Source organism: Perna viridis, chromosome 5 (assembly GCF_037379345.1).
Source record: "Perna viridis isolate PV_CMFRI_1.1 ecotype Kerala chromosome 5, ASM3737934v1, whole genome shotgun sequence".
In the NCBI taxonomy this organism is placed as follows: Eukaryota; Metazoa; Mollusca; class Bivalvia; order Mytilida; family Mytilidae; genus Perna; species Perna viridis.
Window position 1 is genome coordinate 17,799,160 of NC_142449.1, and position 24,154 is coordinate 17,823,313.

General features: G+C 31.7%; 1 protein-coding gene across 2 annotated transcripts in view; it reads left to right on the forward strand.

Annotated features, from left to right (window-relative positions):
* The window catches only part of LOC148616341 (uncharacterized), a 24,997-nt gene continuing 843 nt past the window's right edge, over window positions 1–24,154 (forward strand). Inside the window, exons 1-15 of one of the 2 annotated variants that reach the window (XM_088583252.1) lie at window positions 1–88; window positions 4,892–4,979; window positions 5,963–6,180; window positions 6,677–6,878; window positions 8,572–8,721; window positions 9,102–9,244; window positions 9,663–9,894; window positions 10,545–10,691; window positions 11,482–11,628; window positions 12,446–12,555; window positions 13,100–13,295; window positions 13,710–13,829; window positions 14,670–14,840; window positions 15,444–23,229; window positions 23,868–24,120. In XM_088583252.1, the coding sequence (XP_088439378.1) occupies window positions 59–88; window positions 4,892–4,979; window positions 5,963–6,180; window positions 6,677–6,878; window positions 8,572–8,721; window positions 9,102–9,244; window positions 9,663–9,894; window positions 10,545–10,691; window positions 11,482–11,628; window positions 12,446–12,555; window positions 13,100–13,295; window positions 13,710–13,829; window positions 14,670–14,840; window positions 15,444–15,703 (2,214 nt within the window). In that variant the 5' untranslated portion in view covers window positions 1–58 and the 3' untranslated portion in view covers window positions 15,704–23,229; window positions 23,868–24,120. Of the gene's footprint in view, window positions 89–4,891; window positions 4,980–5,962; window positions 6,181–6,676; window positions 6,879–8,571; window positions 8,722–9,101; window positions 9,245–9,662; window positions 9,895–10,544; window positions 10,692–11,481; window positions 11,629–12,445; window positions 12,556–13,099; window positions 13,296–13,709; window positions 13,830–14,669; window positions 14,841–15,443; window positions 24,121–24,154 lie in introns of both variants that reach the window. The other variant, XM_088583251.1, reaches the window with a different exon arrangement.

A 24,154-nucleotide genomic window follows, 5' to 3' on the forward strand; every position in this document is an offset into this window, starting at 1 on the left:
TTCCGGTGTAAATACAACGAACCATCCCCTGCAACGAACAGTTCATGTGATGTGAAACATGGGAAAACACGTATTTTGCTTTCATATTGTAAGCACAAGTACAAATATAAATACAAACATTTCATGTGTTGTAAACAATAGGAAAACACGTATTTTCCTTTCATCTTGTTAACATTACTCATTAGTGTTTCTGTTTGGAATGATTTTCATGCCTAACTTTCCTGTGGATACCCGCAAAACTTCAAAATTTTTATAGTCTACAATATGTATAAATATTCTTGATTCTCAAGCTCTACAAAATGAACTTAAAGAGGTCCAAATGTCCAATATGTTTGGTTGCCTCCCAGTGCCATAACTGAAAATGCCTGATCAAACATTAATATCTTGACTACATTGTAGGTTGGGCTACTATCCCTTGTGTATATCTATTAACAAATGTGTACATATGATGTATAGTTATATGATAATACTTCTTAGCCATTATTAGCTCACCTGGCCAAAGTCGTCTGTTGTCTATCATCGTCCATCATCCTCCTTAACAATTTTTCAAAACTCTTTTCCTCTGACACTATACTTGACCAATTGGAATCAAATTTAATTTGAATGTTTATTGGGGCATCCTGCATGGAACTGTTGTGGGGATTTTTGATTTGTTAAAAAACATGGCTGCCATTACTAAAAATAGAAAATAGGGGTCAGACAGTAGTTTTTCGCATTTATCTCAAGCGTCAGATTTAGGGAAAATTCTGACGAGTAAAAGTATTCAGCATGATGAGATCTATATGTGGTCAAATTTTTGTTGTAATCTGATAAGGTCTCACTAACCACTTCTGACGTTTCCATTACTTTACATGTTAAAAAAGTAATTTTCAAAGTTTCACTGTGAATTCCCAGGACAAATGACATCTTAAAGTTGCATACCATTGCGAAGCTTGGAAAATAAGGCTTCCAAAATCATTATGCTAATGGTACAATGATAGCAGAAATTCTTCACAAAATTTACTTGAATAAATAATACTGAAAATCCACATTTTTACCTTTTCTGCTAACTGACAGCATGGAGGCAAATTACTCTCACATGTAAACAATATTCATACACTTTTGTAGTTAATTACATATATGATTTTAAAGTACACATTCTTAGTTTTATTTTGACTACTTTTAATCAAAATACACACAAATAATGCACTTACAATGCATATGTCTAGGTTCAGCTTGTTTTTAGTACTACATAGGGGGTAGGCCATTTGACCCGGAAGTGGTTAGTGAGACCTAAGCCATGTTGGAGTTATTGCCTTTTTTGATGGTTTTTTTTTTACTGTTTTTAATGTTATTTCTTTAAAAAATCTTCTCTGACGCTACTTGAACAATTGGAACCAAATTTGGTGTGAATGTTCCTTAGGGTATCCTGCATAGAACTGATGTAGGGATTTTTGATTCCACGAAAAACATGGCCGCTGTTACTGAAAATAGAACAAAGGGGTCAGTCAGAAGTTTTTCTCATATATCTCCAAAATATTTAGGTTTAGCCAAATTCTTTTTATTGCTGAAATGATCCTTACAAAAGTGTCCAGGATCCAAGTTATGAGATGACTCCTTGTAAGAGTTACTGTCCTTGAAAGGTAAAAAATGACATTTTTTGGGTTTTTTTTTTACAGTTTTCAGTCAATATCTTGATAACTATGATAGATAGAATGAAAATTTCAAATTGCTGAAATGATCCTTATGATAAGGCCTACAAAAGTTTGCGGGGATCAAAGTTGTCAGACAACTCCTTGTTAGGGTCATTGCCCTTGAAAGGCAAAAAATAATGAATTTAGCAGTTTTCAGCCAGTATCTTGAAAACTATAATAGATAGAATGAAACTTTCAATTGATGAAATGATCTTTATGATACGTACTATTTAAGTCTTCCTTTGGTCAAAATTGTCAGACAGCTCTTTGTTAGAGTTACTGCCATTGAAAGACAAATATATAACCAGGTCAGTGATTCAGGCTTCTGGGAGCCTCTTTTTGTGTTTTAATATAATGAAAATATACTGTATTATGGCCATTTGACCCTTTTTAATGCTGATTTAATTTGCAAATTTGATGCAAACGAGGTCAACAATCATGTTGATGCTGGTGATTGTTATTAAATAATAGATAAGGTTATAGGGATTGTTCTGGGACATGGAACTGACAAATTTATTTCTTAATGCTGTGCTGTCTAATGATTTTCTTAAATGCTACATGAAACATCTGTTAAGTGTGCTACCTCTGTGAAATTTGTATGTGTTTTGTCTATGTGACATGCTTTTACTGTTTTGATTAGACTGGTTGCATATTGAATCACTCTTCTGGTATTTGTAAATTCATGTTTTTATTTTTGATTTTCAAAGAGCAATCAAGGGAACAAATATTCCAGCAGAAATCAAAAGAATGTAATCCAGGGACAATGACCAGACCCGAAAAAAAAACACACTATAAAGAACATAAAATAACCAAAATTACAGAAACAAAGTAGCTAAAGTAAGTGAGTAATTTGGACTGGGAGCATGGACCAGATGCACCAGTAGGGTAAGCATCCTCTGCTTTTCTAGGAACAGCCTTTAAGTTGCTCATAAAAAGTCAAGTCCAGGGCAGGCGAAAAAGGAAAGAAAATCTATGACATGTTGAATTCAACAAATCAGTTTCCATGGTGCGGGTGGATACACTGTAACGATCCACAAGTTCATGATGACAACCATAAAACTTCTGCAGTGATCTTGTAGCAACTTAACCCTGTTCAAGAAGCCTAATTGTAAGAGGTCTAGTGTGTGTAATTACGGCAAGCTCTAAACTCCATACACAGGTACTGAAGGGATGTTGCCACTGATGAAAGAAAGTTGAGAATATGGAATGATAAGTCATTGCATTTTTCATATAGTTTGGTCAATAGTTTTCACTAGAAACACCTGCCGAGTTGCTCGTAAAAAGTCAAGTCCAGGGTAGACAAAAATCATCCCATGATCATATGTTTTGGAGTATTATTAGGCTTAATTTCAAAAACATCCAGACTCATCTACCACATTGTTGTTAATCAAATCATAGTTATGGAAATCTGTATAATTCAACAATTAATTAAAGGTTCAAATTCTGTGTTTTTCAATTTCCCATAAATCAAATGAACATGCCACAGAAAACTAATGATTTCTGTGGAAACATATTTTTATAGTAGCAACTGAAATGATTAGAGGCAAATGAGTTTTAAAGCTTTTATTTTTGCATTATCATGTAAACTCCTGACAATGTTTTCCATAACAGAACTTTATCGATATCAGGGATTGAATTTCAGAATTTTTTCCACTAGCTAAATTTAGCAAGTACTGAAAATTTACACTCGCTAAATTTAAGTTTTTTAGGCTGTTTCTGGACTTTACCTATATGACATACAGAATTCCACTAGCAAATTTTAGCAAGTGGAAATAAATTCTACTAGCAAAATTGAATTTCAACTTGCATTTAGCGAGTATTCCCCTTAAATTCGATCCCTGGATATACGGTATGAAAAAAAAAAATAAAAAATAATCTACATGTACACCAAAAAAATAGCAGCCAGGAGGTTTCTCTCAAACTCAAGTGAAAATGTTTAATAACATTTCCAGGCCCTGCAACCATTATTTTCTTGTAACCTGCCACATTGGATGCAGTGACTTCAAATTGCTAGACGTCCATGTGTCCTTGCATATGTGTGTCTGGCCATCATAGTTTGTATTCATCACACTAATGCTTACATTTTTCATCAGTTTTTAATAAAACATACATCAGACTGCTATTTTGGGACAAGACAAAAAATCAACAATTCCAGCTTATAATGTGAGAGTTATCTTCCTTGGAAATAGATAGGTCTTCTTCAGAATTAGTTTTGTATTCGCACTAACACCAACATTTCTCAATGGATTTCCGTAAGAGTTAGTACTAAAATGTAGCGAAGATGTATCAAATGTTGCTACCAGAATTCTCTTGGACAAATTCATAAATAAGAAAATACCACGTTAAAAGCTTTTTTGCCCTTTACCTTTAAAACTTTGTTGATCAGGGAACATGGATCACTTCTTCTATTATATTTGGACATTAAAACATGTACATTTTTGTACATGTACATGTTCCCTGATCCCCACCCCCAGTAAGAACATGCCGGTACATGTAGTACAGTGTTCTTTTTACATGGTTAAAAAATAGGTTACATAAACAATGATTTACCATCTCTTATTTAGGTCCTAATTTCGGTCATATTCCCAAAGAGAAATACTATTATTCTCCAAATCTCTTGATTAACAAATAAATCATGGAAACTCCATTTTATCACTGTTTTACCACGGGCTGGCCATTTATGTTGCGCTGTTTTACCTTGGAAAATAGTGAGGGGTTAAATAACAACATAAATGGTCAGCCTGTGGTGAAACAATGATAAAATGGAATTTCTGTGATTTATTTCAATTCTGATAGGACTAGTTCCTTTTTAATAGATCTCTGTGTTGCACAAAATGTAAGTCATGCGTTTATTCTTTTTTTTACCATGGCTATATTCTAAAGAGCTTTGAAGCATGTCATATTAAAATTCCAGCATTGTTAAGGTTTTACATGATTAAAATGAAAATTGTAATATGTAAAGAATACAGTTCCCCTACTGTATCAAATTTATTATCCAGAGGTCATCTCAAGGATTTTAACGCAATGGAAATTGTAATGGTCCTCAACAAATAACTATTTTTAAAACTCTTGCCTTCATGTATATTGTCACAATTTTAATTTGTTTTTCCCAATGGCGTGAGTCTCTGGTACTTTTCCTAAAACAGAAGGAAACTCACTTAAATATTTTAGATTGTTTTATAACCTTAAGTTGCAAGTGGCTTGTTTTTTCATCCTAGGTGCTTATACTCTTGGTAACAATTGAAGGTAATGAAGTAATAGCTCAGGATGTCAAGAAAGTTCATATGATATTTATGAACCATCTGGGTATGTATAGACAAATGACATAAATTTTATGTACATATTGCATACATGTAACATACTGGCTGGGTAATACTACTTGTATGATATAATGGGTTTTGTGATTATTTTCATTTTCTGTATGTGCAAACTGTATTTATTGTTCCTTTTGTGTTATATATAATATTTTATTCTTTTGTGTGTTTTATTTTTGGTGTTTTCTGTGTGGTCTTGTCAAATATAACTATAGAATAGGTATGATGTACTGGTATATTAGACTTGCTACAAGTCCCTCTCTTTATATTAAAGAATATATGAAAAAGTGTATTGATTGCATATATCCCTCTGATAGCAAATCTACTAATTAATATGGGAGAGACTTTTCAGAAATTAGTAGTTGTGTTGTCAGAGAGGTAAATTACATAGATTTTCTATGTCATATATATAATAAAGAGGGACTTGTAGCAAGTCTGCTGGTATATGTACAGATAAAGAATATCTCATCTTTTGCATGTTTGGTATTACTACTAAGTCTCATACAAAAGTAGTTTTGACTGAAGAACATTGTGTTATACATGTACGTAGATGGTGATGCAGTACATATATAACGTTTAGTATTATGTGTAATATAGGTTATATATCTAATTGATCTGTATTTTAGAGTTCTTGATTAAACAGAGATTGCCAGTTGATTTAACTTAGGCATGTTGCCTGTTGATTTAACTTAGGCATGTTGCCAGTTGATTAAACTTAGGCATGTTGCCAGTTGATTTAACTTAGGCATGTTGCCAGTTGATTTAACTTAGGGCATGTTGCCAGTTGATTAAACTTAGGCATGTTGCCAGTTGATTAAACTTAGGGCATGTTGTTTTATAAGAATGAAGGAGTGCATGTATGTAAGATGTATGAGAAAACAGATATCTACCTAGTATTTCATAATGTCTTCACTTTTTAGGGTGAAGACAGTCAATGATACTTACTATGGCAAGTTTTTTCTCCCCATTTTTCAGATGTAGGATATGATGGTCTCTTACCAGAAGAACTGGGATTTATCAACAATGTCTTGAATAAATACTTTGTGGAATACTTTCCACGTGCCATAAAGTTATCAGAGCAGCTGAGAATGTTGGGATACTATGAGAAGTTTATATATACAACTCATCCATGGTTGGTGGCTCTGTATATCAATTGTCCACCTGACTTGGTTTTATCTGGTGTTAAATTAAAGGTAAAACTCTATTTTTAGATTCTAAGTATAACTGTTATGTACTTAGACTTATAATACACTTATTAGGGTGTACTCTAATTTTTTTTGCATATCATTTGATGGTTTGGTACTTTGGAAATACCATGAAGAACATGCTGTAATATGGGTTGTTTAGGTATGAGTAGATGTTTAACAAACTAAGTTGTAACAACTTCAAATTTTAATAAACATGTATCTTATAGTTTATAAAAGGCAAATATTTGAATACCAATTAATTTTCTACTACTTGTAGTTCAGTTGACCAAAGGGCCATTCAAGCATATAGAATCATCTTGCTTCTCTGATATCAATAAATTCATCAAAATACAAAAATCACAAGACAGAACCAAAATTTGCAGGAATGTTGGATAGGACCAGATGCAACAATTACCAATGAGTATATGTATCCTATCATTAATATTTTAAGTCTCCTTGTATTTGTGATACCTCTTCAGAGGAAATTCATATGAACTTTCAGTGTCCAACATCCATTGAGTTGGCAGCGTTTGAGAGTGCAGTGAAGCAAGGTGACATTACTTGGCATTCTGGACCAATGAACATGCAACATGAAGTAATGGATGTGTCATTGGCAAAGTTTGGAATACAGCTCAGTAAAAATCTTGATGAAAGATTCAACATTGATAGAAAATTTAGAACTCTTAGCCAAAGAGATGTGCCATGTTAGTTAGTAGTTGATATTATGATATAGGACTTCTTTAATATCAATTAAACAGCATTCAAGCTGAAAATCATTGGGCAGGTTGGAAGAATTATTAATAAGGAGGCTCTTTACCATTCTTACCAGTTTCCAAATAAACCAAACAATATACAGTGTACATAATAAATATTTTATAAAAAAAAATCATGCTATTGTATTTTGGCTATATCATGTTTCAAGGAAACATTGAATACAAAGGTTTCTAAACAAAATGGTTATGACTGACAATTTTTTTTCTGAAGAATAGAAGCATAAGATACATTTTCATTTTGGATAGCTAGGGCACTATTGAATGGGCATCTTTATAACTGGTGTTTTAAGGGACAAGCGTATGACTCTGAAGGGGGGACTGACAGTTTTTGGAAATAAATATTCTGGCTCTGAAAAATTGAAAATAAATGTTGTGGCCTACACTTCGTAGGAAATAAATAAATTGTCTGCCATCAGTCCACATACTTCATACTGAAAGTAAATAATCTTGCCCCAATGTTGTTGAAAATAAATTTTCTGACCATGAAAATTTCAAAAATGAATATTCTGAAGCCACAAAATTGCCAGCCCACTCAAAATCAAGTGGTAGTCCCCTTATTTTTATTTTTTATTCAGGAAATTGCAGTATTATGAAAGCCCATTGAGCTCATTTTCTTAAACAATTTGTGTGTGCGTGTATGTGTTATAATGCAAAACTTTCATGAAATAATTAACAAGAATTAAGGCAAACGTTTGTCTTGTTTGTATATATAAAAGAAGATGAAAATTTATGATTTGTCCACCTGTATTTTTTACACTTTGACTTATTAATTTCTTTTTCTAGACTTTTCAGTTTTCCCTTTTTTGTTTTGGAGGTCAAAATGGAGAGATTTAAACCTGTTTTGTTCTTAATATAAAGTACCCGGTAGTACTTATGTTTTTGTTAGGTCAAATGAAGCCATTTAGTAAACCTTTTTGTCAAGAATGAAAATGGGATGAAAAGAAACCAAAAACATGAAACAAAACAAAACATTAAAAAAAAAGAAAGAAAAAAAAAACAGAATATAGAAGCAACAATCGTCTTTGGTGTAAGAGGTCATGGCCCTTAAAATACTTGAGACAACAGAAAAGCATTATTCATTTTATTAATGTAATAATGTGAGTACAGACATGAAATTATGGATTGAATCAACCTAACTTTAATCTTGAAACTATCTTTTTTTCCTGAAATAATGCATCAGCTGTAGGAATGACAAACATAAAGTATATATCTGTTATGCAAGCTGATAAATGCTAGCCACCAAACAGTTTTTTAAGCAGAGGCATACAAATTGCCTAGCTGCCACCCTCGCATGATTACATGTTAGTTTTACATTATCTCATGAAAGTTTCGTGTTATTACACATAAGTTTCTCTTTTTTTTCAGGAAAGATTTGTGTTAAAAAAATTTTTTGTCTACAAAAGGAGATCAAAGGCTTTCGTACTGCATCAATTAAAGCAGAATCTGTTGAAACTTCTCAGGACATGTATTTAAATAACAAGATTAAGAAATAGACTGAATTTACAGTTATCATAAGCTAAAATTGAAAAACAAAAGGTTAGAATTGAAATTACAAATAAATAGGAAATCAGGATAAAAATCTAATTGATGTTTCTTTACCAGCAGTACTTTATTTTTTTCTTAGCCATGACACAAGGAATCATTCCTATTTTAGAGAAGGAGGGCATAGCAGCCATTAGTGTTGGAGTAAACTCGGTAACATCCCCTCCAGCAGTCCCACCAATATTCACATGGACTTTTAAGAACTCTTCAGTGATTGGACTATGGCATCCAGGTTGTCAGATAATATCTTGATAGTTCCGTGTGTTTTAAATTAAAAAAAATCTTTGCAAAAAAAAAGAATTTTTCAGTCACTTTATTTTTTTGAAGTATACTTCTAGGGCAGATTTGTTGAAATAAATAGAGATGTCTGAATATTCACAATAGAAGCATCATAAAAATTTTTCCTCATTCTTTTGAAGGATATCCAACAATAAAGGCCTCTTGACAGGTCTTGTCAATCCCATCTTTATTGAGCCATTTTCCAGTACATTGTGTATATTGGAATGCATTGTGTTATGGTTCAGGTGGGATAAAAGTAGACCACCTTTTAACAGATCAATGCATCAACATTGAATATAACACATTCAATTTACATTTATTTATATCCTACAGGTGGTTATCCAGATAATCCAGGAATTTTCCCTGCAAAACCTGGTGGTTTATCTCGACATGACTGTGCAACATATCCAAACTTTGACCATGCTCTCTGTTTTGGTTTTAGAATGGATAACTCTGGCCCACCTATGAATATATCAGTGAGTTTATTACTTTAGATTGCTGTTAATGTTTTATTGTTCAATTTTATGGATTCAGAGGAAAATATGATAGGAGTGAAATGTGTTTCATATGTATGTTAAAGGCCTTTTGGTGCATTGTGATATCACCATATAAGTGTATTGTTTGCAGTGGTTTTATTATATACTCTTATTCTGAATAACCATTTATGGTGTTCAGCTTCCATACTTGTCTATAGGAAAACTCAAAAATGCCTTAGGAATTTTGATATTTTTTCTTAGAAGTTCGTCATTGGTGGAGTAAAGCTACAGTTTGGTTTCCATTTTTTTCTGATTTTGTTTCAGAGTTCGGATGGATTATATACTTTATTGCACTGTTTATTTTTCATTGATTTATATTTAAATTAAAGTTACAAAATTGTGATTGTAAATAATGTAGGAGGTATTACGATACTATGAAATAGCTAGAGGTCAGTTCCCTGGTGCTGATGTCCAAGCTACAACATTTGGAGACTTTATCGCAGCTCTTCAACCAATCAAATCAAAGCTTCCGGTAATTGACAAGGAATTAGGTGATACATGGATAGAAGGTACAGCATCTGATCCTAGAAAGGTTGCAGAGATGAGAGCATTGATGAGAGCTAGATCAAAATGCCTGTCTGTAGAAACAGGTATTGTACCATGTATATAAAGTGTGGTAGACATTAAACCTGTATTTTTGCTATTGATATAGATTAATCACCAAAAGCTAGAAGTGTACAGAACACAAACTAAAAGTGACTGATAAAACTACTACATAACTTGTTATTAGTAGAAAAGGGGTATGTTCTGTTCAAAAGAAGCTTTAAAATATAAAGTAAACTGAGTAAAACAACATTATAAATTTGTAGTTCCTTTGTTTGGAGTTTTTTAGCAGTTCATGCATGCATTATACAGAAATGAAGTTGAAAATGAAGATAAAATGTGTAAAAACAAATTGACTATATTTGCTGTCATATATCTGTGACAGAATTACCATTTCAAAATGATTTTTTCTGTGATAGTGGATTTCATTACCAGCCAAAAAGTGATATGCTCTGAACTGTATCAACCTTTTTTTGCAGTTACAAAAAACATCTAGTCAAATCTGACATGTTTATTACTTACAACATGTTTTAAAGGGGAAAAATAATGTATGCATAGGACTTAATCACTCAAAACAAATTTAATAAAAAGGCCTTTGGAATTGTATTAGTTTTAAGTGAAATTCCTTTAAAAAGGCACATAATCCAATAATCATTAAAAATAATATGTATATGAAGCTACTGTTATCATTTGACAGCATGTTCTCTGAGTGACAGCAGGATTTATAACTCCAGCATACTGATGTTAAAGTTAGGAGAACATACATGGGGACTTAGTAGTGTCTTTGATTCTGTACATTGGTCTAATGACAAATTTTATGCCATGATGGATGACAAAAAAAGAAGTAAGTAGTGAACAAAATAATAGTTTTTTTTTTATCAAATGCTTGCTTTGTTGGAAGCCATTTTCCCTTTGGTTCTAAGTACAATGTATTAGTCTTTATAAAAATCTGACAAGAAGTGATTCATGCATGTCAAAAACCCACCTATTTTACTTTATTTCTTATTCAGAACTAGTTACAGACCACATAACCAGTCTTGGTTTTTCATTTGGATGTTGAGCTTTTGAGATAAAATTTATATAGATTGTACAAGAAATCAGTGCTTTGCAAGAGTTATCTTTCTTGATTTACTTTGATTAGATTGATTTTAGTGTGAGATGAATGTATGATTTTCTCAAAAATGCAGATCTGAATACAGAAAAGGCTAATGTTACTTAGAAGTATAGCATCTGAAGACCAAAAAACATTGTTTGTTCGGTGGGTTTTTCTACATCATGAATTACCTGTACTATAGGCGTTATCTGAATTTTAGATAGACTGGTACTTAATTGATCTTTTAAAAATAGCTGGTGGACTTCAACAACAAAGAATGATCATACTGTGCTTAAGCACAGATTATAGTTTGTTTCATGTTCCTTGACTTTAAATCTTGACATATAATCACCTTCAACAAAGCTTATTTTATTCAACTTCCAAAAAAATGTATCTTTATTAAAATGACGTTATAAAAAAATCAAAACTAGCACTTTGAAACATGCAATGAGAAAGTGTATGTATCTTAATAATACAATGATATACAGATACAATGTAAGACAAACTTGATCGTATTTATTAAATGACTGGTATTTTTCAGACAAAAATCTGACAAATGGAGTCTTATCATGGCAAGAACAGAGGAACTTCAGTTACCTGGCTATAGATGCCTTAGGATCACATGATTTAGCTGATCAGATGAAATATGAATTGTCACAAATCAATTCACAGAAACCAGACACATCTGGTTAGTTAGCATATACATTTAGTTTAGAAGAATTAGTTTTTATTTGTAATGCAAAAATAGTTATAACTTTGAATATTGTTGGATGATGCTGGAAGTATTAGGGTATCGATTCCACAGTTAACAACTACACATGCAATTTTATTATTTTATTCATTTTTGTTCAGTTATCAGTGTATTCAGCAGTTGTATTAGAATGAAGATTTTTTTATATCAATCATGATTTGATGCCTAACATTCTTAATAAAATACAATACAGTTATTTACTAATTATGAATACATAATGTTTAAGTTAAGACTATTGTAGCATATCTTGCCATATGCTCTATGTCATTGAAAAAATGACTTAATGGCAAAATTATGTTTCTTTTTGTTCTCACGATAAATGTGAAACTTTTGTAAGCTAAGTTCTTATGTATTCAGTAATCATATGCTAGTGGACCTAAATGAGATCATGAAGATAAAAGAATACTGTAAATTCAGAAATACTTAGATTAAAAATGGCATAGATTTAAATTGCTAACAAGAAAAATAGGTATATAACAATAATGCAGAAAACATATTTTGTCAATACCGAATGACCATAATATATTAATTGTTATCATATAGTTCACATTTAACCAGGTTATTTTCAATGTTCATCGGGAATATTTCAAAGACACAGAAAATTATTCTATTCAATATATTATTTTAGTATTTGTTGATGACATCATGAGGTAAATTTATTTGCAATTATAAACAATTTTTTTTATTAAATAAGAAAATTTGTGACTTCTGAAACTGAATTATTTCATGTGTGTTCCGTTCCATGTTTTAACAGGTATGGAAAAGGTCACTAATTTGTTAGATGTTCTGCAGTGTAGTAATGGTTTTACTATCCAGTTTGACAAGGAAGGTTCTATAGTGGGCTTAAAGGATCCTGTTTCTAAAGTAATTAATTGATTGAAATAGTTATCATATATTGTTTAACATATGAAAGAATGTTTATTGATCAACTTTCATCAGACATCACACTTTGAAAGTTGTCATCAGTTATACAACATTTATTTTTCTCTGATTATACCAGATGTTTAAGAATTACACTTAGTACAGTCAAATCTGTCTTAAATTACCTTCCAAGGGAGAATAAAATCATGGTCACATTAAACAGGTGGTCTTTATAGACAGGTTTAATTTACATAGAATACAGTACAAAGGGATATTTACACTATGGTCTTAGACTAATTTGTTACACTTTATCATAATAGTTAAAATGAGATAAAAAATGTAATGCAATCTATAAACTGTTTCTCCTTGGATTGTTACACTAAGCCCAAAAGCCGAGAAACTAATGAAAGGAATAACATTGCAGCACAGCAATGATCAATTTCATTCCATTCTTTCTATAACGATGTTAGGTTCACCCATAGTTACTACTATGCAGTGTTCACTTACTGTAATATGATTATATTGTTCCATATTTATCATTCCATAGACAGACTGGGCATCATCGACTCGACCACTAGGAAAGTTTGTCTACCAGTCACTGAACCAATCAGATTTTGATTACTTCAATGAAAACTATCCATACTCTAAACGTTACCAGTTAGGTATAGGTAAACCAAACATCTCAGCTAATGCTCATCCTGAAAGTAAAATATGGCAGATGAAAATGACTGATTTGTTTCAAGGTGAGTTTTTTTCTGAATGTACTCGATCAATGCATTATGAATGCATTTTAGAGTTTCATGGACACAAACTATTTGATGTTTTAACTGTACAATACATGACTGAAGTTGAATGGTTCTATTTCACCCTATCAACAGAAATAACTACTTGAATGAAAAATTTCAAGGATTTGTGTAGCCCTAGTATTTACTTGTAATTTTATTTTGTTTATGTGCTACTAAAGATTTGTGGCTGAACAAACAATTTACAATATAATTTAAAAAAGAAATGGAAAAGTCTTGTATTGAGTATAAAAAAACTGTGCTTAAGCCTTATTACTAAATCAATTAGTCACTATTTCATACATACCAGATAATGATACATGTGTAAAATATGGAGCACAAAATAATTCATATTAATTTTGTTCGTTTTTATAGGTTCTAAATGTAATTTTATTATGATGGCCACTTTCATTGACCATACATGTATGACAAAGTATGGATGTCCTGTCCATATATCTGTAGAAATAGAAGCTGAAGTGAATAATGGAAAAGCAGGTCAGTAAATTGTGTTGAACTATAGTAATATTAGAGTATTATTATTCATTTTGTGTCAGGATGATCTTCAAACTTCACTCTCCTACAGAACTTTTCAGAAATTTGTTATAGGCCCCAATATTAACACTTAATTTAATTCAATTTTTGTGGAATGTCTCAATAGACAAATGATTACTATTGTGAAAATATCATTGGTTGTTGAATTTATTCATAGATCCATAAACATTGCTTCGCAAATTTTGCCTTGATTGTTTTCTCCAATATTTCCTTACTGTGAAAGTATTATTGTTCATGGGGTACCACGAAATCTGGTTTCAACAAAAAAGGGAAATTTCCCATTCCTGTGTACAATGGAGTTGTCATATGTACAAATTTATGAATCTATGAAATGAAGTTTTTCCTTAAACCACGAAAATTGGTACCCTCGAATGAAAGTTATTTCACTGTATTTTAAAAGTTTTATTTGTCTATTAGGGTTTAGTGAACACCCTAGGAGCAGAAAATTACTTGCGTACTGTAATATTTAAGTCAAATGCAAGTAATACAGGTTCAAATTTTGAATTATCTCCCCTGTATAATGTTGCAATGAAGTTGATGAATCAGATGTTGTACTCAGATTATTTCTTAGAACTTGAGCTAATTGAACTTAAGGTTAAGGGAAAAAATATTTTTGCAATAAAATAATTTTGTTTTATTCATTGTAGATTTTTTGGCACCAGAAGATCATGGTATACCTTAGGCCATTTTATTATTTAACTTCTGGACTGTCACAACAAATTTATCAGTGTATTTGTTTCTGCTAGGCCTTGTCTGATTGTAACAATGTATATTTCTGTATAGGTGTTCATGTTATACTGCAATGGTATAAGAAGGCGCCAACAAGACTACCAGAGTCAATATATTTTGTATTCCAACCTGTAGAAAGCCCTGAATACTCTTGGAAAGTTCACAAACTAGGACAAATGGTAGATCCATTAAATGTTATATTAAATGGGAGTCAAAGACAACATGGTAAGAAAGTTAATTTAGGTTTCAAGTAGAAACTGGGGGTTTATAACATGGGTGGATCTAGAATCAGAGGTTAGGTAGTATGAAAAAAATGAAACCAAGCGAAGGAAGGTAAACAATTCTTGGGGGTAGAAATTGTGAAAAATCAAAACTTCATGCAAAAGAGAAATTTTCTGAGTTAAGAAGGTGTTTATCAATGCCACCCCTATGAAACCATGCCAGCATCAGTAACATAACACTTAGATGTTTGAATATCATTTAAACTTATGTTATAGTTATTCATTTTCTTAGATAAAATCTTTTGCCTGATTATTTTATGTTTTACTGTTTTTACAATATTGATTTAACTCAAAAGCTTATTAGATTGGTATTTTTGTATTCATTCAATTAATTTATGATATTTAAAAATATATGCATAATAAGCAGTACAAACTTTAAAAAAAAGTTGTGAAGTTTATGCATTTTGAGAATGAATTATATTGCATAAGTTTTGTTCTGTCTTACTTCATTATGATAGTATAAAATGTTCTTCCTGTAAACCAAACTACATATATTCTCACTTCACACCATTTAACTGACATGTGACATGTGTAATTATTTTTACAGCTGTAGATAAAGGAGTGTACTACACAGATAGTAATGGAATTGGAATAGAGGTTCTATCATATGATGTAGCCCTCGTTAATGTCCTCACTCCACAACATTACGTGAGCCCTATACCACTACCATTAAAACCATTGACTTCTGTTAATGGAATGGCATTTAATTTATACAACAATATATGGGATGTCAATTGGATTTTTTGGTATCCCTTTGAGAAGAGAGATCTGGACCAAAAATTTAGATTTCAGATTAATCTAAAATAATTGTTAAGTTTTGTTGTTAAGTTTTTTTTTACACATTTTTTTATTATATTTTATATGCTTTTTATTAAGTCCCAGAAGTGCAATTCGCCGACACTGGCTGGTATGTAAAACGAAGTAGTTGAAAATACCACTGGTGATTAACTGTGCTCTTGTTATGAAATATCATTTCATTAATATACTAAGGATTTTCCAAAAACTATGAGTACAGTGCAGGCCAGCAAAGATTTCCAATATCACATAGCTTATAAATAAAGCACAGCATATAACATGACATGACCTGCAGAACACTATAAGGTACTAAGATTCTAACATTTATAGGACTGCAAGATTGTAGATTCTCAGACACTTTTAAAAAAATGTTTTTTTCTCTAACAAGGTTCTGCCTGGTTTGAAAATTATTGGGGTGTCTGAAATTTCCTGATCATGCATGAGGATAACCTTTCTCACTTTGAGCTTTTTAATCAGTTAACTGTTTTGTACATGAAGGGCATAACAGCTTGTACTGCAGGTATGGCTAGCACTGTACCATTAATTTTGAGAAAAGAAAAATTAAAACAGAGTATGTTATTTAGGAACTAATTAAAAGAAGTTTAAAAATATGTGTTTGTAACTCCCACCATACCAAGCAAGATTTGATTGCTATATATATACTTTTGATAGATGATCATGGTGAATTGATGTGGCCAGTAGCAATCAGCTGAAACATATAAATTACATTAAAACAGCCTGTAAATAAACAAAACCAGATATTCTCATGCAAAATAAGTTGATTTCTGACACTCATGGGTTGGATATGATGGTTCTTTATATTTTTTTGTGGCAATTTTTACAGGGTGGGATATGTTCTGTCTCAACCTTTTGGTGAGGTGAAAAAATCTCATCCAGCAAAAAATTTAAATTTTCATGTCTTTGAATTCAGGGAATACTCATGATACATCCAGAAATGCTAGTATATATTCAATATTTGGTTTTATGATATGGAGAGAAATGTGTACTTCGTTTAAGTAACAATGTTTATCTTCTGCTTCAAGTACAGTTTTTAATTCCGAACTGCAATTTTTCTCTGTCAGTATTATATTCTTTAAAAATCTTGGTTTTAGAAAACAACTGGTGTAATTATAAATATGAAAACAGGAGTGTAAAAGTAATTTGAAGAATGTATGTGTAAATGATTTTGTTTTTTGTGTCATCTTTTTTTAGCAGTAGTTTTTTGCATATATCTCCAAATCGGTTAGGTTTAGCCAAATTCTGACAGTGGTAAAATTGTTCAGCATGATGAGATCTATCTGCGGTCAAATTTTCATTTTAATCTATTAAGCCATGTAAGAGTTATTTCCCTTTTTCAACATTTTTGCTTTTTTTATGTTATTTGTTTCAAAAATCTTCTCCTCTGACACTACTTGACCAATTGGAACCAAACTTGGTATGAATGTTCCTTGGGGTATCCTGCATAGAACTGATGTGGGGATTTTTGATCAGTCAAAAAACATGGCCGCCATTACTAAAAATAGAACATAGGGGTCAGACAGTAGTTTTTGACATATATCTCCAAAACAGTTAGGTTTAGCCAAATTTTGCAGGGTAAAAGTGTTCAGCATGTTGAGATCTATCTGTGACATATATTTTGACATATATCTCCAAAACGGTTAAGTTTAGCCAAATTCTTTCAGTAGCTGCAAATATCCTTATTTTTAGGACTACAAAAGTCTTCAGGCATAAAATTTGTCAGACACTTTCTTATAACAGTTATTGCCCTTGACAGGAAAATCACAGGTTTTTTTTACAGTTTTCAGCCAATGTCTTGAAAACAATAATAGATCTAGACTTTCATTTACTGAAATGATCCTTATGATAAGTCCTATCAAAGTTTTCTTGAGTCAAAATTGTTGGACAACTTTTCTTGTTTAACTTATTGCCCTTGAAAGGCAAAATTCAACCAGGTGAGCTATTCAGGCTTTTGGGACCCCTTGTTTAAGCATAAGATCCTATCCTTTAACAGCTCTCCAGTTAAAAAAAACAAGATACATTATTTGAATATGGATTTATTTTTATTTTAGAAAATGAGAAATAAAATAACACCGCAGTTTAAATATTGTAATGTCTAGAAACCCCCTTTTTATGTAGATATCCCCCTTTTTAAAATTTATGGATCTGACCCCATGTCAAGCTGAAACTATACTAAAATCTGAATTAACCAATAGTTGTCAACATGATATTACATGTCTTTTTAATTACTATATTTTCCATGCTTTATTTTAAGCAAAGAGTGCAAATCTTCTTTTCACTTTATGTTTGTAGCAGGTAAGATTCAATATAACCCAGTACCAACATAATTTTATTCAATTTTCAAATCAGTAAAAGTCTGTTTTGTTTGTTTGTTGGGGTTTAACGTCCGAGCAGCAATATTTCAGCTATATTCAGACGACAGTTAAAGTCGAAGTCAATTAATTAACATGATGAATCAATCCTTCCATGAACTCTTTAAGTTCTTATTTTCTTGAAAATGTGTTAACTTATTTCTTATCCAGTGCCTTTAAAAATTCATATGTTTGATTTTATATATCTGTATTGTTTCCCTTTGTTTTTGTTATGTATTTTTGTTTAAAAAACTGATATGGATTATTATTTAAAAGAAAATTTTGAACAAAACAGAACATGTAATATTTTAATGCATTTTTATGGAATTTCAAATTCCTCTATAGACAGTTTTAATATTTTTTTTTGGACACCTGTTATATTGCTTTCATTATTGCTTTGCTTATACATTTGTTGTTATTTTTTTTTTATTTGCTTGAAATATTGTTGAATGAATTTTACATATATTTTCTACTATTGTAAAATAAAATTTGTAGAACATTTTTTTTAAGTCCTTTTGTTGAAAATATGTCTTTTTCTCTGATTATTTGAAAATCTACTACTTTTTGAAACTTTTTTCTGCAATCATACATGTTCCTGTTTTTAAGTACCAGTCCATTTAAAATTCAGACACCGCTTATGGTAGAGGTGATTCATCATGAAAAAAAAACTATCAAATAAATAATGCTTTTATGGTTTATATACAAATGTTTTTAAGTACCAGTCTATATAAAATTCAGACAGTGCCTATATTAAAGTGATTCATGGTGAAGAAAAACTCATCAAACAAATGATGCTTTCTCAATCTACATATGCTATATTTTTATGCAACAGTTGTCCTTGCCATATTGTGATCTGTACTTTTGAGAAAATCATACATTTATCTATCACTAAAATCAACCAAATAAAATTGAATTTGGTGGGTTTTTGACATGCATGAATCACCTCCTGTCTGATTTTGCATGAATCTTAGCTGGAGTGCTACTTAAAACATTCAAAAAATGTGAAATAAAGTTTATTGTTTGTATTTCCTTGATTATTGAAGATAATCCAGTCCTCTACTGTCAATTTGTTTTTATATGATTGTAAAAATTACAATCATTGTAGGCTATGGTTGTGGTCATTGTTTACAGCATCAACATCCATAGAGATTTTATTTTTTGCTCAATAACCTGAGTAAAAGTGTATGGATCTCTACAAGTTCTTTGCCATAAAAAGTTTGGGATTGATTAAGGTGGTACTGTTAGAATTAGGAGAAAAAAGGGGGAACAAGTTCTGCTCAATAAGATTAGTATAAGTGTATGGATCTGTTTGAAATTGTACCACATGGTTGCATACCTCAAAAGAAAGTTGGCATTGACTTTTGGAGTTATTGTCCACATTTAGTTCAAAAGGTTAATGAATATTGATTTGTTTTGGTATTTTAATTTGTGAACTTAGATAGATTTCATCAATTCAAATATGACTGAGTATTTAGATTCTGATATTGTACCAAAATGATTTCATTTGCCAATTTCATTTTGAATCTTATGCGGTGCTAATCACAATCCAAATTCTAAACTGTATCAAGTCTGAATGATTTATCCAGACTTGCCCCAACCTCTGCCAACCCAACCAAGAGTGCCTTGCAGAGCATTTTATTGAAATAGTGATGTGAGCAAATCATTCAATGTCAAATGTACTCACAGAATTAAAGTATATTTGAAATGAGATCATAAAAAAAATATCACAGATTTGAAATTACTAACAATACAGAAAAATAAAAATCATAGACAATATTCTAGCAATTTGAAGGAAACTTATTCAGACAAATAAATATGAAATTTCAACTACTTTGCATATTTTGAGGCTACTGAACAGAAAAAAGAAAGAAAGAAGACCTGAATAGTCTGGAAAGTAGTCATAGGGTGCTAACCATTTAAACTTTGCCCATAAAAAGATAAGAAGTTCAATATTTAAGCTACTTAAACTGACTTCTACATTTACTTAAAAAATAAGATGCTGTAGTCCAGTCAATCTAGCAAAATTTTACCCTTTATCTAAAGAAATTGCAACAGAAGATATTTCAAACGTTTTAATCTATAGCATTATAAACCAAATAAACACAGAAAAATGTCTAACGAAATCTAACGAACAGAAACCTCAAAATAAGCAACATTGGAACGGGGAGATAACGCTGTAAAAATGGCTGGACAATTTTTTTTTATACAAAATCATAATTATGTGGTATCAGATAAAAAAAGGTGTAGCAATAGTGGACATTTTAGCATTTATTAGAAGACTATCTACAACTTATGAAGAGGTTTCATATCTTTTACGAAACAGCAACTTCGATTTTGAAACTTTTCTAATACCATATGCCCACTTTCCTAGATAATGAAGTTCAAGAATTCCATTGTGATGGAAATGATGAAGTAAATGTTCTACGTTTTGTGGTTAAAAGATTTTTAACAAAGGTAAAACTGTTGGTAACTAGTTTGCAGAAGTAATCAATACCAATTAAAAAAACTCAAAATGATGGAAATGTCAGAAAATATGTATTTACTGTCATTAAAAATTACCCATAATTTCAATTTACCCGTCGCAACCAAATGGCTTCCATATCATTGACACTATATTATGTGTGATAGCCATAAAGAAAATAAATTCTACATAGGTATCATACTTAACATGAAATCACAAAAAAATAGAACAAATCATGTAATTTTTATGGAAGAGTAACCCAAGGGAACCAAGATTCTAGGGGAAATCAAAAGAATGTAATCCAGGGACAAAGACCCGACATGGAAAGCAGACAAACACAACAAAGAACATAAAGTAACTGAAATAATACATACAAAGTAACAAAAGTAAATGAGTAATTCGGGACTCCACTAAAAACTGGGAGCACTGACCAGGTGCATCGGTAGGGTAAGCGTCCTCTGCTTTTCTAGAAACACTCACCGAGTTGCTAATAAAAAGTCAAGTCCAGTGTAGACAAAAGAGAAAAAAACTATGACACGTTGAACATATCAGTTTTCATGGTGCAGATGTATACACCGTAACGATCCACGAGTTCATGATGACTATAAAACTCCTGTAGTGATGACTTCAACCATGTTCCATAACCCTGTTCCAGAAGCCTAATTGTAAGAAGTCTAGCGCGATACAAAAAGTCTGCGTAGTTACGGCAAGCTCTGGCATAACGTATGAGTTGTGATATGAAAACCCCATACGCAGGTGCTATAGGAATGTTGCCACAGATGAAAGGAAAGTAGACGATTCTGAATGAAAAGTCATCACGTTTGTCATAAAGTTTAGTCAATAGTTTTCCTTAAACATCGATCTCTAAATATAGGTCGGATCAGATCAGCTATAAAGTCAGCCTCATAAGAGTGAAAGAATAGGTCACCAAATAGAGAAGCACAATTTGTTCTCATTGGAATGTCGATCGTTTGTTAAAAAACGCGTCCACCCCACTAGACAAATATGTTGCATTTTTTTTTCTGTATATTTGGAAGATGATTTAGAATTGTTTTTTTACAAGGTATGAGTAATCTCTACCAAGAACTACCGGTATATATTTGTATCTAGGTGTAAGTTATTGACACTGTATGTTTATTTATTGTCATTGTCATGAATATGTTCATAATTGATGTAAGGCGTTTATGTTGTTCTTAAAATAAAATAAGACGAATTACATATAGAAAATGTTGCACGGAATTTCGCAGTAGTTTCACTTTCGGTCCAAGCGATTGCAGAAATATGGAGTTTGAATGTTCACATCATTATGTTGATTCGAGGACGCTTACCCTACCTGTGCACCTGGTCTATGCTCCCAGTTTTCAGTGGAGTCCGAGTTGCTCATAAACTTTTGTTACTTTGTATGTATTATTTCACTTACTTTATGTTCTTTGTTGTGTTTTCCATGTCTGGTCTTTGTCCATGGGTTACATTCTTTTGATTTCCTCTAGAGTCTTGATTCCCTTGATTACTCTTTATTAGAAGTATTTGAAGGTGATACCTGTGTTTATTCATTAGATTCATCACTTATTGCGTGATTGTTGATACATTCGATTTTAATTGAAAAAAATTAGTTGAAGTGAGGCACTCCAAAATCTGGGATCACCCTTTTCGTAGTTATATACTAGTGGGGTCGCATATTTGATAATGGGAGCAAGTCCCCGCGCCTTAAGCATACAAAATAACTATCTATACTCCTACAATGTAAGAGGTTGGAATTCCGTTCCTGCATGTCATCCCATTAGGATGGCACCGTCAGAAAATAGCTTGCAAGGTAACCCCTAGCACTGCTGGAGTAAACTATCTAAAGTCACACATATCAACAAAATTTTAGAGGTTCCGGACTTAAACAGGTGCGAGAGACGGGGCGGGTTAAAGTACTACTGAGTTTGAAGGACATAAATTCTCACCACCTATAGCAAATGTAGACTACAAAATACACAAAATGCCTCACTCCAAAAGTTAAACACTTCCATATATTCCCGTCATGTCAATTGTGTGTAATTTTTATATAAATTGCACTCGTTTGAAGGTATAATTTTTATGTTGATTTTGAATAACCAAACATCAAATTCAAGATTAATTTTACAGTGTTTCAAAAACATAAAATTAATCAAACGTGTTGTCGAAAACAAAATCTCAGGATCCGTACCTGCTAATAACGTGTAAAATGACTGATAATGTTGCAAATACAAGAAATAATACGTTTTTTAAATTATATTATGTCGCAAGTTACTGCCAATGATAAAAGATCTCTCTGAAAATGTTCAAAAGAATATAGAAACCCACTAATTGTAATTTTACGGCCTTCATACACATGCATACAAAGAATACTTATAGTTACTTAAAATGTCAACAATAAACTAAGTCAGAGCTGTTGAAAAAGTAAGTCAATATAAATAGGGAATATAAATGCTTGTTAAATTTAGGATTAAACTGGTCAAACAATTACAAATACTAGAATATTAATGTTTAGTTTAATTCCTAAACGGCATTTTATCAATGCGCATATTGTAATTCCCCAAGCCTTTTAATTTAGGCCATGTTTGTGCAAACGAAAAGTACAGAACAATGCTTGCATTATTTAGATTATATATAGTCTTGTAGATGTAAGTGGATCGTCGCCACGATATACATGTCAACGGTGTTAAAAAAAATATATGTAATGTGTAAGCTTTGCTGTTTAAGACAAAATAGATGCGTAAATTTTAGTTCATTATTATTCCTGATAATCATTCAAAGCTGATCCGTTGTGTCCAGAATTTACTTCTACAAAAAAGAAAAACGTTGTATAATGGTCAAAAATGGCTTCCACGGTGTCCATCAAGACTCCTGAAAATTTCGCTTTGAAAATGTTTGCTTTAAAATAATGCATCCGTAACAGGCTAAATGTTCTTTTTCAACTTTTAATCCAGCAATGCTAGAAGTTTAGCAAGCGATTTTCCTTTTTAACGATTTCCATGGCTACATCAAATTTAAGAAATTCGCAGTTTCAAGAAGGGGTTACGAAACCCCAATTAATTTGAGATCAGTTAAAGGTTTAAAACCCTTTTCTTTGATTTTCACGAAATATGCACATGCTGGAATAAACCCTCCGCCATGTTTATTAGTTTAGATGAATACATTTGCTGATTAAACTCCTAAAAATATCTCAATTTTCCGATATATCGAACTTGATAATAGTATCCCCAACCTACTTGCATATTTTAACTGACTAACATTTATTGTGGTTTCTCAAGTACAATATAAACAACTTTAGCTTGTCGGCGACCTCATTATCGATTAAATCTTATGTATCTAATTATAGACTTCGAATTGGTATCATCTTAAAAAGGCAAATCTATTTAAATTATATCTGGAGCATTGTAAACATAGTTGTTTACGGTAAAGGAGATGATGCGTGGCCTTGTTGCCTGTAACCTCTTGCACTTTTTCAAGGCTGTCTCTGTAGGAACTATTATTGATGTTTTGCCAGTGTTTGCGGTATAAAAGGCAGGTCATCTTTGTTTGCAAACATTAGCCGCTGTAGCAGTCCTATCAAGCAGTTGTACGATAAAAAAGTAAGTTTATTTTTGTTGTTTTTGTATAAAATTT